The sequence below is a fragment of the Cyanistes caeruleus genome, chromosome 1, assembly GCF_971803275.1.
Source record: "Cyanistes caeruleus chromosome 1, bCyaCae1.hap1.1, whole genome shotgun sequence".
Classification (NCBI taxonomy): domain Eukaryota; kingdom Metazoa; phylum Chordata; class Aves; order Passeriformes; family Paridae; genus Cyanistes; species Cyanistes caeruleus.
The window spans coordinates 127,329,319-127,347,005 of NC_141701.1; the positions used below are offsets into that span (position 1 = coordinate 127,329,319).

At 35.8% G+C, this 17,687-nt stretch overlaps 1 protein-coding gene across 4 annotated transcripts in view; it reads left to right on the forward strand.

Moving 5' to 3' along the window:
- COL28A1 (collagen type XXVIII alpha 1 chain) overlaps positions 1-17,687 on the forward strand; it is a 72,804-nt gene that overhangs the window by 35,747 nt on the left and 19,370 nt on the right. For all 4 annotated transcript variants that reach the window (XR_002861549.2, XM_086856441.1, XM_086856436.1 and 1 more), the window contains 7 exons: positions 344-415; positions 2,418-2,486; positions 3,057-3,128; positions 3,729-3,797; positions 6,451-6,519; positions 9,923-9,994; positions 11,452-11,520. Coding sequence is in view for 3 of the 4 variants with exons in the window: in XM_086856441.1 (XP_086712567.1) it covers positions 344-415; positions 2,418-2,486; positions 3,057-3,128; positions 3,729-3,797; positions 6,451-6,519; positions 9,923-9,994; positions 11,452-11,520 (492 nt within the window). In the remaining variant the exon portion in view is untranslated. The remainder of the gene's footprint in view (positions 1-343; positions 416-2,417; positions 2,487-3,056; positions 3,129-3,728; positions 3,798-6,450; positions 6,520-9,922; positions 9,995-11,451; positions 11,521-17,687) is intronic.

Genomic DNA, 17,687 nt, shown 5'->3' on the forward strand with positions numbered 1-17,687 from the left:
TATTTGACTTAGTAAGTAAATTACATTAATACAATATTGTTCTTGTGCAGAGGAAAACAAACAGCATTCAGTCATGGTTTTATTCACTGAATAAACATAAATTTATTTTATACAAGTCCAAGATTTAAGAAGTAGGTGGGGAACTGGAGAGAAATTTTAAATACTTATGGGTATTAAAAATTGGTGTCTCTATAGAATATTTAACTTACTGGAAATAAAAACCTTTATTGGAGGAAAAATATTGTTTATCTTTAATTAATATTTTCACAAACTGTTGGATCCATTTTACAGAACAAACAATTTATTGAAATATGCAGATGTAACAATTTTTTTCTTCTTTAAGGGAGATACAGGTCTACCAGGACCCCCAGGAGAGAAAGGGGTGATAGGAGAGAAGGGATTGACAGGGAAAAAGGTAAGGAAATATATTTCACCACATGTAAAAAGGTGTGCAAAAATGGTGATTAAGGAAGAACAGCTTATTTGCAGGTTTGCAGTGGTAAGGAGTTCATCCTTGAGGAAAGCACATGCCAATACTTTTTCCAGGGATATTGGGACTGGATGACATGTGTCCAACAAACACTTCTAACAGTGGTTACCATGTGAATGAGCAACTGAGCTACAGGCAAGCAACCCTGCCTTTTGTGGAAAATTGACTACTGTTACATTTCACAAACTTCTTGGAGAGCAGGTAGCTCATGTCTTGAGCCTGTTCCTCATGGACTGTTTAAGTTTTAAGCCTGTTTTGCCCTTCTCCTAATCCATATCTCACAGCAAGAAATAAGTAAGTAACCTGGTGATTTTAGCCAGCACTAAAACCCACCACACCTATTCATATCTTTCCTGACACCAAGTGATGTTCCATCAGTGTGACTTAGGGCATCTCACAGGGTGGTGAGCTGTGGCTGAAACCTGTCAGCCATGGTACAGGTACCTGCACAAACAGCTAAACCCAGGGCTGTTTGTTTTCAAGGGAAACTTTGAGGATCTAGGAGAAACTCCACCACATTTGGAAAAAGAAACATAAATTCAAAACGGTGGATGTTAATTTAGAGGGATGCAAAGCCGAGTGCCTAAAATAGTAAATTTAGAGCAAATTAAATTTAAGTTTTTAATTGTACTCTTTCCAAAATGAATGAGCTGCCAAGTAAGCAAAAGTCAGTGCTTTGTGTGATTTTTAACTGCTGCTGAGAATCCAGCTGCCTCCAGACCACTGTGAAGCACTTATATAAAAGTAGCAGCTGGCTGACATGTAAAATTGATAAACTAAACATAATTTGGAGTAAGTAAATCAGCATTTTTGACTGTGGGCTTTAAATCAGAAAATATTTGAATAGCTGTAATAAATATCTATTAAGAATTCAACTTCACATTTTTGTCACCTAAAAGTGCAGATACCAGTTGGACAAACTCCAGCCTGAAGCAGTAAGCCTTCCACTGTGAGAAAATATGTAGCATTTCTGTTGCTACTTAATTATATTTTTAACATTTGTATTATCCACTGCTCAAAAAGTAAGATTCCAATGTATCAGAAGTGCATCAGAATTTAGAGTAAATGTTGGGTTAGTGTTACAGATGGTCATGCTGGGTTTTTGTTTTTTTCTCTTGCATATTGTCTTTACTCTGATAATTAATTCTGTGCTGTCACCTTCCCTGTTGTAACCCACTGAAGGTAAAAATAGTAGTACTGGGCAGCTACCCTGGGTATTCAGGGCAGTGCAAAGAACAGCTGGATGCCTACAGTGAATAGCATGGTGATATTACAGCAGTTATTTGCAGGTGTGACAATGTCTCACCGAAGAGGGATACCAACTGATGCCTATCAACAACAGGCTCTGTAATATCACTTTCATCAACAGCTAAAATCCAGAAATGGATTTTAACCTCATTTTAATCTACCTTTTACTCTCTAGATTACTTGCAGGTATCCTGATATGCTAATCTGGTTTGTATTATGCATAAATATTTTGTAGGTAATGCTCCTTAATAGAATGTTTTGTGTGGGCTATTTGTGAGTTATTTAATGTAATGTTCCTGGCAAATATTTTCAGCCTGGAGTGGCCATTGGCTACAGAATTGTCTGTACAAATTGCTTCTCAGAATTAGTCCATCAAGACATTTTCTGGTAACTTTGCAAGCATTTCTCTTCCTCTTATAAGTATGGGCATGGAATCCTTCCCACAAAAGATTGATGCAGTTGCAAATGACACTATTAGAAATGTTTATGAAAATAAAGAATATGAATGTAGGATATTGCAAGGGCTTTAAGAGACAGAATACTTTATTTTTTGTTGGAAAAAAATTAACCAGTATTTACTGATATTTTTGGGTAAAATATCTATTCAAGCATTGTTTCTCATAAGTCTATCAGTAAAATTAATGACATGAAAAATAATTAACCATTTAATCTCTGTTAGGGGGAAAAGGGAGATCAAGGTCCAAGAGGCCCAGAAGGACCCCCTGGCAAAGGAGATGTAGGTCAAAAGGTATGACTTGACATGCACGCTGGGGAAATACTGCAGACTTTCATAAGGGTTTGGATTCTGGCTTACTTTTTCATTCATTATATCACAAGTATCAACTCTATTTTAGCTGATTATTTAAAAGGATTTAGGAGAGAGAACTATGTATTCTGTAGCCTGAACAAGTGCAGCAAAATCAGACTCTAAACACAGAGCCTAAAGTTAATAGGGTAGTAGAGATTTCCTAAAATACCAGTACAGAATTTTCATTGAAGTTCAGAGATGATAGATTAGCTCACTATGTTGATAGAGAGAAGATAAGAGAAATTAGGAGAATAGTTAGATACCTTAATATTAAATTAAAAGCCTGGAAAGATGTATTAGTAAACAGACAACTTTTATCTCCCATTTTGTGTAATTTAGGACATTTGGGGCACAGTCTAGAATTTAGCAGCATTTCATTTGGGGTGGAATATCTAAACATCTCTCTAATTATGGGCTAATAATTATTGTTGTGGGTTTGGTTATTTGTGTAGCTGTGGCTGTAAATGAATCTTTGCTGTGATTGAAAAAAAAAAAGTTTGTTTTCTTCAGGGTGACCCTGGAGAAAAAGGATCCAAAGGAGTGATTGGTCTTACAGGACCAAAAGGCCCAGCTGGACCAAAAGTAAGCTTGCTCTTCTATGGTAACCCTTCTCTTTGTATTTTATTAAAATATCTGTGGAGTTTATTGGAGTTTTCTCAAGCATCTGATGCTTAGAGACTTAGCAGAAAAAAGGGAAAGCACAAGTATTTCCATCATTTCTCCTAAATGACACAGAAGTCTCAAGGAGAAAAAGAATAGTTAAAGATATAATTACATATGTTATAGTTATACATGAGCACTGATAAGCTAAAGTTGTCCAAATGATTCTAACCATGAGTATTTTGCAAATTTTTACTTTGAATCAACAACATTTTGTTATAATATTTTGTAATTGTTGCTCTGAATGAATTAGAAGGAAATTGGAATAATATAAGTGTGCTTGTTATTCCATTGGATTGCAAGCCAGACACAAATATTAACTAAAGCTAAAAAAGTGAAATACACAGTTAGCTAATAGTTATTTAAAACATGAAATTTAGACCAGCTTTCATAAGAACTATGTTTTGATTTATATATTTTTCACAGTATTGCTTGTTTTGCAGGTAGATCTCTATTGTAGTTATTTTTAGTTCAGAAAGTCAAACTGTCTGTTTAAGTCTACATTATACCATTTTGTAACAGGGTGATCCTGGAGAGAGAGGACTCCCTGGTGTAGCTGGATCATCTGTTTTGGGACCTCCTGGACCAAAGGTGACAATCTGATACATATTTCCTAGAGACCAGAGATTGGAAATTTCTAGCGTATACATTTCTGTCAAAGTTAAAAGAATCTGATTTAAAGAACTTAAAATTCTTTGTTGTAGGAACAAAAATACTGAATTTCAGAAATAAGGACTAAAAATTATTAAAAATTAACAGACCATGTTGGAGGCCAGGCCCTTTAATGGCATAATGAACTTGGTACATAGTTATTTCCTCCTGAAACCATTTGTTAAAAAAATCCAAAAAACAACTTATTGGATTTCTGGTTTGGTTTTGTCTCTCCTGTGAAATTAATCAGTTTGAAGTTGGTTTTTTCCCAAATTTGCTATGCCTTTTCCATCTTAAAATATGGTGTTAAATCCCTGCAAAAATATGTTTATGTACAGTTCTAGGGTGGTATATGCTGATTTTTTTTTGAGATGAGTGTCAGTATGTCACTTCCAAGTGAACAGCTGGCCTGTAGGTACTACTTGAAATGAAATGTCATATATAAGATAGTTAGGGCTACATCCATGTCATTTTCTCTATGGGAAAAACGTGTCTGAAATAAGTGGGACTTGTCCAGTTGAGTAAAATGGGTGGATTTAGCAAAAAAAAAAGCTAACTTTGAAGGTTTTAAAAATATTTTAAAATTCAGTGCTATTTAAACAATAAATTACTCTTGTTACTTAAGTTATTCTTGTTATAATATGTCAGGTAACTTCAACTTTAATTGACACTTTTCACCTTTGGTGTTAGCTTTTCGAGCAAGGGAATCACTAATGTGTATCGTATCATTCTGAAGAAATTTCATCCCCATTTTCCTTCTTCCTTAAAAATATATGTGCCCTGCCCCACAAGTACAGGAAGGTTTTACATATACAATGTGCTTATCAGTCTGGCAATAGGACATCACAGAGGGATTTGATGTGTTTTAGACTTGCTTGTGCATGGAGAAAAGACAAAAATGCAAAATTCTCAGGGTATATCTGGAATAAAAATGTAACCACATAGAAAAAAAAAAAAAAAAGATTGTGAGGTGCTCATATCTCTTATATTGGTTTCAAACCGTAATAACATGACAAACTTTATGTGAGGAGAATACAGGTGTCATGATAAAAGGCACAACTTGTATGAGGACAGGTTTCATTAAATCACTCTCCATTCTTCACATTTTTCTAGTTACTGTGACATTTTTAAATAGACAAGTAAGGGTGTCAAGATTTTTCATTAATAAATTCATGCTGAAAAATGACTTTGTAGACTTCCTTGCCTTTTTTGCTATGATTTTGTTCTGTTCAGAACAGTTCAAACAACTTTCATAGCAGATGGCCATTATCCAAAATCCAATGAAGCCTGTTGGAGTCTTTTGAAATTCTTTACTAAATTTTGGAGCAGGGCTTATGTGGGCAGTAGCTGATTAAAAAACCCCCAAGTATTTGAGGTAATTATAAAATGCAAATTGATTTTTAGAAAATATATAAAACTTTTTCTCTTCAGATGCATCATAACTTCTTTGTTTAAAAAAATATCTACTGTATTTTGGACAATTGATCAATAATGTAACAGGGTACACAGGTCTTTTTTCTCCATCATCTGTGGAAAATACAATGATAACTACAAATTTTTCTCCTAAAACATCCTGGCATCTGCAGCTAAGAAGGCAGACATGATCAATTTCTAATGTAGAGAATGTTTCTGGAAGCTTGGAGTTATGTCTGGGAGTCTGAGGTCATTTTGGGACATCTCTAAGGATCTGAGATGGTGATGAGTGATTGCTAGAGGTCTTAACCCCCGGGTAGCCATGGCTGTGTCCATTGAGAGTTTATTTATTTTAAGCTACGCCCACGTTTGGGGACTGGAGTTTTGTTTCCCTTAACAATCATTATGCTGTTACTAATATGGGGACAGAAACATTAGAAAGCTGTTTTTTCTAATATTTCTTTGTCATGGTTACAGCTGATCAGTGGTTTTGATAGAACATTTAATTGCATTCCCTAGAGCATTTAAGTGTATTTCCCTGAAATACTTCATGTCCTTCTCACTGAGAAATTGTAAATGTTTCATTGCAAGTTTAGATTTTTTTGTAAGTTCATACATGTAAAGTGAAACATCTCTTGCCAAAGTTTAAACACTAGAAGGAGCCAAATTTTGCTCCATGAAGGGTTAATATAAAGAAGATGAATTCTAAGCCTGATTGTTTTTCAGGAATCCAACTGACAGAACTGTTACCAAAGGGTTGTGTTGTGTAATATTTGTGGAAAACTCAGGTTTCTCCCTGGGACTTCAGATCATGGAACTTGCACTTTTGAAGTGCTGTGCCATTGCATCCATAGGCTTTCTAAACATACTCTGTCTCAGCACTTGCCTTTGAAGTTCCTTGCTGTTCTCTATGTGCTCTGGCAGAAACAAGATTATGCAGCCTGCTTGTGGGGCAAAAGCAGGCAGGAGCCACCGGTGCATCTGGCCTCTCAAAGTGAATGATGACATTCAGCCTTCATCTGAAAACTTAAGCCATCAAGTTGTTTGTCAAGGTTGAACAAAGGTTTTTACACTGCTGGGGAGAAGCAGAAGTGTAAGAGAGTTGGTCTTTTCTGTAAAACTTTCAAAGTTAAAACAGAATATAGTTAATATAATTCTGAATTTGTTTCTTTTTGGCTAGGGGGATCCAGGAGACAAGGGACCACCAGGAGATGATGGACTTCCTGGAAATTCAATAATGGGACCAACGGTAGGAATTTTTAGACAAAAGCTAGAAAGTAACTAAGCATGAGACATATGCAAAACTCCTGTGAAAATACAGACACCACCCAAACCTTTTAAGTAAAGGAATTCACCAATTCTTCCACTTTTCCATCATTCCAGGTTATGTCTATTTTTAAAATAAACTTACTATCTTTACAAAGAAGAAACAAAAAATTGTATAAATAACATATATATAAATTGTATAAATATATGTATAAATAATATGTATAAATTGTATAAATAGTCCAGTATACCTCACCCTGCAAACTTCCCATAGGAAGTCTTTATTGGCAAGGCAGTTCTTCAAATTCACTTCTTCCCCTCTAACACACTTTGTATCATATTGAATGTCTGTCACTTGTGATTTGGGTTGCAGCTTTATTTAAGACTTCTGCCACTTCTGATAAGGGAGTATTTCAGGGAAAGGTACCATTCTTATTATCTCCTTTCCAGAATGAAATTGGGAACCTCCTTCAGAAACTTTTTTTTTTTCTTTTCATTCCAATTAACCATGTCTGCACATAAAATATTCCACTCAATTATATCATTTCACTTTGTGGAAATATAAACAATAGACCCAAATTCAGAAACCAATTAGTTTATGTCTACCTAACACAATGTAGCTCAAAATGTAACCACTTAATTCAATAGCTTTTGCATGATAACATTTTAAGAATACCAGTAATGGCATTTACTCCTGGCTTGACAGTTCTATCAGTTCCCCTACTATAGGATGCTGAATAGCACATTGAACCATTCAGTAACTTGTATTTCTGATTTTAGAAAACTCTAAATTTCTTTTGTCTATAATCTAGAAATTACTTTATTACTCTTGTAAAAATAAGTGATGAACGTGACTTAATTGTCCAGTAGGGTCCTTAATCAATTAGGTTTTGATTATGACAGCTGTTTTATTTTCTTTGTAATGATCATGGATGCAAGTTTTATTTTTATATAAATTTTGATGTTGTTGTTTTGAAAGCATGTAGAAGCAACTGTCTTTATATTACTGCTTTGGAAAACTACTTTAGAACCTGTCCTGGAAAGTCTGGAAAAGCAGATGAATTCATTTAGCAGACTATCTGTAGCATCAGGGGCACTTTCTTTCTTATCAGTGCACTGACTTACAGTCAGTCACTGTGATTTTCTCTTCCAGACACCACAAAACTGTGGGAAGCAGTAATCACAGAATTACTTCCACACCATCTCTTGTGTGACTGATTAAAAAGCCCCAACAAAATAATCTGGACTAGAGAACTGTTTCTGATATAAGATTTGGCTGTAGATTTGGCCAAAGTAGATTGATAGCATTATAGTTATGCTACTAATAGCAGATACAGACACTTGACAAAATCCCAATTCTCACAGAAGAAAAGTGCTAACATGTATTTGGTATTTACAGCGGCCTGCTAGGATTAAATGAAAACATCTGTTTGGCTGTTTTTTACTGTAGTGAGATTAGAAGTAAAAACAGATATGAAGCCATGATTCATGTTTTCCTTTCTTGTTAAATAAAAATGTTACCAAACATTTCTAAAACATTTTTCATTTTATCCACAGTTTAAGAATTATGGATATTAAGAATCAGGAAGAGGTGAAATTGACTTCCCATTATAAAGCTATTTATGATCTAGAAGCGTGCTGGTTGTTTAAATTTTTACAGAGGTGGATCAGAATTCCATCATTTGAAAATCAGGAGATGTGAAGAGACATCTTTGAGAGCCGTGACAGTTTGAATCTGGTGGTCAGGGTCTGTTTAAAGCCTCTCAGTGAAACTGTCCCATTGGATTCAAGAATGGATGTGATTCATACAGGAAGGACCTACTATTTAAAATGTACTTAGACATGAGGCCTGCTTGCATTGCTATCCACATTTCAGCTAAAGTAATTTCAGGGCTTCATCTTAACCAGAACATTGAGTCTACCTCATAATTCTTCATTTACCATTACCTGCTAGCCTAAACCTATGATGTATATCTTTAGGACAAAGCATCTCTTCCATTTTTCTATTAGGAATAAATTAGTTAATAAGAACAGATTATTTGTGTCTATGGTAGAGACATTCATGGGACAGGAAATTTTTGGCCTAAAGTTTGTTTTTGTTGTATACCCAGCTGGGGTACAAGATGATTTGTTTTCCAGACATGGACATTGTATTCATACAGACCAGCTGCTGAGGTCTGAGCTGCTAACTGGACTCTCTTCTTGGTTTCTTAAAGTATATTACTGTAGAAATTTGCAGGCACAATGCACAATGAAACAGTAGTTTTCTGTCCCTTGTAGTTTCATTTTCCTTGTTATTTCCTTTTACTGGAGTAGACAGGGAAATATTTGTATATTTGTATGTAATTATTCTTGAGGATATGTTATACCATGCACATTAACAACACTCAAGGACTTGTTCACAGCACTCTACAATGCTCTTTCGTAGAGCAAAACATTTATTGGTTCTGTGGGGCGAAGTGAAGGGTGTGGGGTTCTGTCTGTAGAGCCACAATATCCATACCATTGGGAGGGAGGTTCATGTGTGACCTGCATGCATCAATGAGGATTTCCCATTGCAGGTGCTGTCATGTGAGCATCTACAGTACAGACCAAAAGCATACCCTCAGAGAAAATGCATTTAGGAAGCAAAGAAATATGTTTTCTTTCTGGATTCTGTGAATAGTTTATTGCAAGCTCAGTTACTTTTCTCATAAAATGTCAGGAAAACTCTCTCTGGAGTGAGGAAAGGGGAAAAGTTTGCTATTTGCATCTTGTCTGGCCATAAAAGGAAGCATTGAGGTTTTGCAGTTGCACAAACCTTTAGTGGAAGTCAGTGGAAGGGTGAACAGGAGTGATTGTCTCTTGATAAGAGAGCATTTTAGATGGATCATTTTCTTATAACTGTTTTATTTCTTTCTTTTCCTACTTTCCCTTGTAGAATGAAGTTTTGCTTTACTGTATGAGAGAACCAATGTGGTTACCTGGAAGCACAAAATGTGCCACATATAATTTAAGGCTGGCATATCATGTTTCAGTACTCTGAACTTAGTTATCATTGCTCAAACTAACCTCCAAACTGATAAAGTTTGTTTTTGAAAATAAATTTAACTTTGTATGGGCTGAATATAAAGTCAATGCTCTGAATATTTCTCTCTGTAACTACAAATCCAGAAATTAACAATTTCCTAATAAGAATTCTTATTTTTCTAGAATCCTAATTCAATTGAAACCACAATAAAAATACACACAGAAATTCCTGAACTTTGTGAATGAATTTCAAGACTAACTGCTATTCTATATTTCAAAAAAGATTTTCAATATCTTCCTTACATATTTGTTAATATTCTTCACGCTGTGATAGTCCAGGTTGTGGAATGATTTCTGTCTTCCTATTTTGTGTTTAGGGAGACCGAGGAGTACCTGGACCACCTGGACCCCATGGAGAAAAAGGTGATAAAGGTGACAAAGGTGAAGCTGTAAGTACAGTTTAAATTCTGTACTTTGTGTTCAACAAAAAACAAAACAAAATGAAACAAAAATTACTATGTAATAACTCGATATTTAGTTGCTTAGATCTAGTTGCTTAACTAAGTGCAGTTAATCATCCTTCAGCTAATTTAAAATGCTGGGATATTTTGAAGCCCTTTCCTAGACACAGCACCAGTTTACAAGCAATTGGAACTGGATATAAAGGGTTCTTGTTTCATTGTCATGAAAAGGATACCATCTAATTCCAAAAAGACCTTTATGGCTGCTCATGTTAAATAAAATCACTGCTTTAAATTATTTTTTTCTCCCTCCCTTTTCTCTTCTCTGATCAAGATTTCTAATACCATCTGCTAGACCAAATTTTGCAGTTTCAGTTCCTTGGATTTTCAGCTGTTTTTCATACTGGGAAGTTAAATCCTCTTATTTGAAGATTTTTCACTTCTTGCTTTTCTGATGGTTGGCTTCAGAGGGAATTAATACCTGAATGTTCCATCTGGCACATTCCATCACAAGGACATATCATCCTAAACTTCAGTCATCCAAAACCACATAGACATGTTTGACCAGCCTCTCTCTTTTCCACTGGAAAGTGGAAATACTGTTACCATCCTTCAACCACCACATGTCAAACTTCCACTAGCACTATTTTCTTTATGTGTCTAATCCAGCTTTCTTTCAAACTACAACCCTGCAAGCACTCCCAAATGCCCTGAGGTGGGACCTGAGTGCTTCCAAATTCCTACTCAGCTCCAATTTCCTATCATTCAAACTGATGCTGAGGAGATCCTTTGGGATGAGAATTGTTACATAAGGCATTCACTCAGAATTCCCGGTGTAATGCCATGTACCTGACACATTTCATGCTGTGTAATGTGCAAAGGTTCTGCTGTGCTGTCTCATGGCAACATCTTTCCCATGCCCCATGAGCTGGAAAGACCAACTTAATAAAGCACTGTCAGACATGGACAAGATTTATGTGGCTAAGTAGGTAGCAGGATGGGACAAAGCCTTCTGCCCTAGGAATGCTGCAAGGGAACCTGGGAATGCCTCCAACAGTATGAAAGGCAGCTGAAGGGGAGGATGAATTGAGCAGGGAGTTCGGGAGAACAGGCTACCAAACACAAATACACAGAAGTATGTTAAGGTTACCTAACCCCTAAATTTAGGTGGGTTAGCTCTGGAATTGCAGCGGTCTAATGCTTGCAGCACATAAATCATTGAGCAATGTCTGCTTTCTCACTGTTTTTTCTGAACTGAGAACAATGTTCTTAAGTCAAGAGCTGTACTTTTTTCCACCAATCTGAGTCTTTTTAGGTGACCACCTGAGACTGAGCATGGCTGTTGCTCAGTACACATCAGAAATGTGAAGAATTTATCTTCTTTGTTGAGGAGCAAAAGTACCTTTGGACAACTACTGACATGCTTTATTCCTCTGCTGTACCAGGGACCTCCAGGACCAGCAGGCCCTGAAGGACCAGCAGGACCAAAAGGCGTGGGAGATGCTGGACCAAAGGTATTTGTCTAATAGTAAAACAATGCACCTGACTTGTAAACAAGGTAGACATCTTCCAAAAAATGTGTTGGATAAGAATGACAAATATATGACAAGATGTTGCATTTCTCATCTCCTACTTTTCATTTCTGTTAGAAGAAAAGCTTGTGATAGACTTTTCTGATGTGACAGAAACTAGTTCTCGCTTTATCCTCAGACTGGATGCAAATCTGCAGGTTTTCCATACATCCAAAGCCCAGGATGTTTCTAGATGCTGGTGGAAGTCAGGATCCAACACAAGCACAGTATTGCTTAGTAATTATGCCCTTCCTTTCTCTGGCAGAGAATCCCTCTGCGAGGGATGAGGCCAAAAAATGAGTTAAAGGTTACATGGAGCTACTGAGATATCTTTTAAGTTGGATTCTTAATAGAAGAGTATAAACTTTTATCTAAAATTAGATATATTTTGTGAGTTTTGCCTCTATACAAATTAGTATTTGTTTAGAGCCAAAACTCACAAAAAATCCCAAGCAAACAAAAAAATTGATAAAGGGATTAGAAGTACAACACTGAAACAGTTCCATGGTTTTTCATAAGAAACAGAATAGCTAAAGTCTTATAAAATTATAAGCAGTATGTAACTCACCTAAAAATTCGCATAATAATTATGTTATAAAAAGTCAGAAAAAGAGACTTAAGACTAGAATCATGCAACAAATAGCTTTAATATATCCCAGAGTGTTTTTATTGATGATTTCTTCATTGCATATGTGAAATAAGAAACAGGCAGCCTGTTGCAGGAGGAAGCAAAATAAATATTGCCCAAACAAGTTTTTTCCCAAACAGAAATTTCAACTTCAGTTCTCTGAACAGCAGAATTCAAGTTTAAAATAAACTGCAATAACCTTTCAAGAACATCCACAATAAAGGAAAAATTGAAGGACATACATTCTTAGAATTACTTGACTTTAGAATTACCACAGTAATCTGTATCTTTCCAAACAGAAATATCAGACTTGATACAATGTGCTCTTACAATACATGTTTTTTGATACTACAGAAGAACATTTCATTAAAATCCTAGAATCTTGTATGAAATTATCAAGTCAGATATTGAGAAAGATTTAACTTATGACTGCAGGATGTCTAGGAGTATTGTTGTATCTGAATTGTTCCTTACTTCCTAAATGAATAACTCTGGAAAGTAGTGTTTCCTAAAGAAAAGGAATTGGAAAGTCACATTGTCAAAAATATGATCTCCAACTATGATGTCATGGTTGAAGAATTAAGAAGTCCAAAAATGTACATCACAACTTCAATGGGAATAGAGGGGAGTAATATCAATAAATTTTACTTAAATCCAAAATGGAAAGAAAGAATTACTTGTTTTTAAGGGAAAGAAAACCACTAGAATCATTGCAGTGAAATTTCTCAGAACTGGAAGTTTTACGATCAGTGTTTGTGGCTGTGTTTCTGAAAAGTACCACAAATATACAACTATGCAGAAATGTTCTTAGGAAAATCATGGTGCCTGTTTAGTATCAGAGATTGAAAAGTGGGTCACAAGTCCATTCTGTTCTTACAGCCATGAATTAACATAATTGCTGGGACAAGCAACTCTTCAGCTGTATAATTATCAGAAAAGTTCCAACCCAGATCAAGTACGGTGGAAGCAAAATACCGAATCATTAGATGTATTGGGGATGAAGGGGTAAAAGGTGTAAATTAAAAGTAATTATGCCTAGTTTTTGCAGTGAACATGGCATCTAGTCTTTTTATCAGTAATTATTAAGTCACTGTAAGTCTTGTGATAAAATAGGGTGTATATTTAATTACATCATAAATTAGCTGTTTTATGGCCTTAAGCTGAGTCAGGGAGATTCAGATTAGATGTTAGAAAAAAAAAAATTTCACTGGTGGGGTGGTCAAGCATTGGAATAGTTTTTCCTGGGAGGTGGTGGAGTCACCATTCCTAGAGGTGTTTAAGAGGTGTCTGGATCTGGCACTGCATGATGTTGTTCAATGGTTTAGGGGTTACTGTGGTACTGCCAGGTTGACATTCAGACTTGATGAACTTAGAGTTCTCTTCCAACCCTGGTGATTCTATGATTCTGTAGTACTTAGAGTTTCCATTTTTGGCTCCATGTTAATCATTGCCAGCTGAAGAGAGTTGTTCATATTCCTTTATAAAGACATCAAATCCTTGTTTGTTGGTCCCATCTCCATGAAGAGCATAAAAAATATCACAGTTCATCAAGATGTGTGGAGTGAATTATATTTATGTGCTAGTAAAAGGGGTTTATTGGTAGCATATTTTTGTGAGGGGATCTGTGTTGTGGATAGTGGATATTACAATTAATAATAAATATTATCAATAAATAATCAATTATTAATAAATTCGGCAAAAAGGCCTGTTACTGTGACTGAGATTTGACTAAGCAAAGGTGAAATAGCTGAGACCTGGATGTGAGGTTCTAATTATTTCATTATATTTAATATAATAGTACATGGAATGTCTAGTAATAGATTCTCTTATCCTTACCTTAGGCAAAACCAAACTGATAAATTGTTCTCACTATTCTCATGTTTCCTGACAATTCCAGGTCAGACCAGGTTTGCTATGTAAATTAAAAGTATCTTATTTCCATCAAGTCATCTCCGTTGTCACAAAAATTGTTAGAATTAGGTGGTTTGAATCTAAGGTCCAAGCTGTTGTAAAACACAGCCCTGCAGAGTAGCTGCCTTTGCAAGTAACACAACACAATTAGGGCAAATCATGCTTACACCAAATTTTGTATGAAAAGTTTTCATGGATCATGTTTCATTTGTGTTACAGTGTGACACTGCCCACCAAACCTGCCTGCTCAGAGTAATGCTTATCTAACCCTCTGTCAGATAATAAAAAATTCAAGAGTTAAAAACGTCTGGTAAAAATTTTAATTTGTATTTCTTACATTAAAATAGGTAGGCTTCTTTTTGATGATGTCCCTAGATTGGTGTGTTAGCCATGTTCAGTGAAATTTGTTTGATTTGTTTGATCTGTTGTTCTATAGAGTGAGCAGCTGTAGTTTTCACAGTGTGTGCATGGTGCACCAAAGCAAGCATTATCTAACAAGATATAACATGTCTGATTTGCTTCTCTTTATCCACACCAGACATAGTAAAGAATGCACTGGAAAGAAAGAAACTAAAGATATAAACACCTCTTCTCATTCCCTGATTTTTTTGCTTCTGTTGGCCCATATTACATTCTGAGTTTTTAATCTTTGCATAATGTTTTGGTAGCAAAGGTGCCACAAGGAAAAAGAATTAATTTTAATTGCAATAATTCCCCCAGAAATTAGTTCACAGAATAAAAAATATTCTGTTTTTTTCAAAATAAATGTAAATGCGTTGGCTACCTGTTATGACTCCCACCAAAAAAAAAAAATTTAAAAAAAAAAGTAAGAACAGCAACAATCTCTGCATATAAAAAAAGAACATTTATTTGATAAAAGAGGCTCATAAATTTACACACTAGTTAATTTGAAATTCCTTTGAGGATCATTATATAGGAATGTTCCACTCATCTGAATCAAAGCTCTGTTCTCTCTGCTTTCAGAAATGGCTCACATATGTGCACACTGCTAGACAGGAATTTTATGTATCAGAGGTCAAATTCACATGAAAACAAAATTGGAACATGTGGGATGCATTCAGTTCTGGCAGACCCCTATTTTCTGTAGCATTAAAACAGAAGCACATAATGTCAGAATATAATAAAAATTTGATTTAAAAGCACTGTTGCCAACTAGGGGGTGAGTTACAGACATTTGAGAGCAAGAGCCCAGCACTAGAAATAAAGCAAGTAACTGGATAGCAGAAAGATTATTAAAATCCTTAGCATAGTCCCTAGTGTATGAACATTTGGACTGTATCCAGTTGCAGTATAAACAACTTTTGCAGCTTGGGGCTTGCCTATTTGAACTAAAATGTGGAAAGTAGAGATGCAATACCTTTTTTTAATAACATGTTGTTCTTACATATACTGTTATATCCATTAACTCTCACTAAAGAGAGTATTGCAGTGTCTGCTGTATGTTTCAGTATCAAATACACATACTTCATGGTAAATGAAGTATATATATTGGAAAATCCAAGATTTATGTTTCAGTTAACCATTAGGGCATTTAACGTTTTTTTTTTATTGAAAAAAAGGTACAGAATAGACATTGGAATCCCACACTTTACCGTGTCTTGACTCAGCTCTTTATTTCTTGCTTCAGTGGTGTTTTTCTCGTTCACTGTTTTGCTGATGGTGTGAAGCTCGTCTATAAGCACAGTACAGGAAATAAATTAGACTTCATCAAAGAACAGTATTAATCGTTTTTGAAATGAATTCCCTGAAGGACAGTTTAGTATGACACCTCAGGAAAAAGAACTGCTCCACTTCACAACTCATAAAGCAAAATAAAAGTCTTTTTCTTTAAACCAAGAAATGCAGAAACTGTGAGGATTACTATAAAGCTCTACAAAAGAGCTTTTCAATGAGACATCTGGTATTAACTAAGCATGTGAGGCTAAAATTCAATCCTTCACCTGCAACGACCCTGTGGAAGACTGTGTTACCCATGGGAGGAAGAGGCAGATGACTTCAAGTCACCCTTAGGCTGTTTTTGGTCAGGACTGGTCTAAGAGCAGGTTGTAGGTGTACTGGGTACTGGGCCATAAGGAATCATTTATGTTTGGTAACCTCCCATTCAGTTTCCATCACATCAGCTCACAGGCTGTTTTACAGCATTCCAGGATCTCCTAAAAAAGTACCTTTTAATGCAGTATCTGTACCTCTTAGCTCTAGCATCTCTGGCAGATTTCAGAGGGAAGCTTGGACAGGGAAATCTTTGGCTGCTCTGCACAGCTTCTCTTCATGAAGAGTTATCCTATGAACAGCTTAAGATTGTGGTTTGTGGGGACATCGAGAATTAATAAATATTCCTTTGATAATAGAAGGTACTAGATAGGAAGATGGATACATTGCCAATGTCTTGGCTCTTTGCATTGCTCAAGGAAGGTCTGATACAAGAGCCTTAGGTCATCTGAGGGAAAAATTTCCTCCCGACTGAACACGGCACTTAGTTTTATCCAATCACCCTGGCACAGCAATTTAAAGCTAAGAGCATCCATATACCATGCCTATGTCCTGACTCAAACTGGCCAATCTCCAGTGCTTTGTATGAAAAAGGAAATGATATTCAAAAGCTAAATGTTACATCAGGAAGGAAAGCATTATGAACTTAATTTAAGCCTTACCCTTTGTAATCAGAGTTTCCACCTCTCCAAATCCTAAAACTTGAGCATAGTTTGGGCCCTGTTTGCATAGCTAGCACATATGCTGGGACTTAACATGAGAGCACAGATTTAAAAATGCAGATTGGAGTGATGTCTTTCTAGAGACTGAACCTTTGGGAATTTCTTTCTTGGGACTGAACCTAAAAGCAGTTGCTGTAATGACTGCACACATTCTTCTCAGAATGTAAAGAAGATCAGTAGAAAATTCTGTTTGATTTTCGTTTTCAATCTGTTTGATATGTCATTTCGTTTCATCTACCACAACTCAAATGACATCTGTGATTTGTGATTTATACTTGCACCTCTCTCCTAGATCGAATGCTCCCTCTGCAGGCACAGCCTTTTCCAAATGCAAAAATAAGAATAGTTAAGAGTTTTTATACTGATTTCTATTACTTTTGTCATGAAATACAATTTCTTCTGCTCTGTTTTTAATATATTGGATGATCAACAGCTTCTCAGTGTGTTTCTTTACTTGCACTTGTCTGCATGGGAATAGGTTTAGGAATATCCAGCTAAACACAATTCAAAATATTCAGCATCTCTAACTTATCAGTTATAGACTTCTTTTTTCTTTTCAAGTAATAGATGGTACTTTTCTAGTAATCATGTACTGAATGTGTGCCTATTCTCTCATTTGTACAATCCCATTCTGAGGAAAATAAAACTGCCTTGTCTGTCCCTGGGCATTCTTCCTATCACCAATGTTCCCTGACATTAGTTTTTTTACAAAGGGTGAGGCTTAGACTAAGTTCATAATGTTCCCGATCTCCTTTGCTTGGTTTGTCTGCAACACAAGGGGCAGTACCAGGTGCTGTTACACTCATTTTCCCCTGGCCAGACAGCTGCTGCCTTTTCTC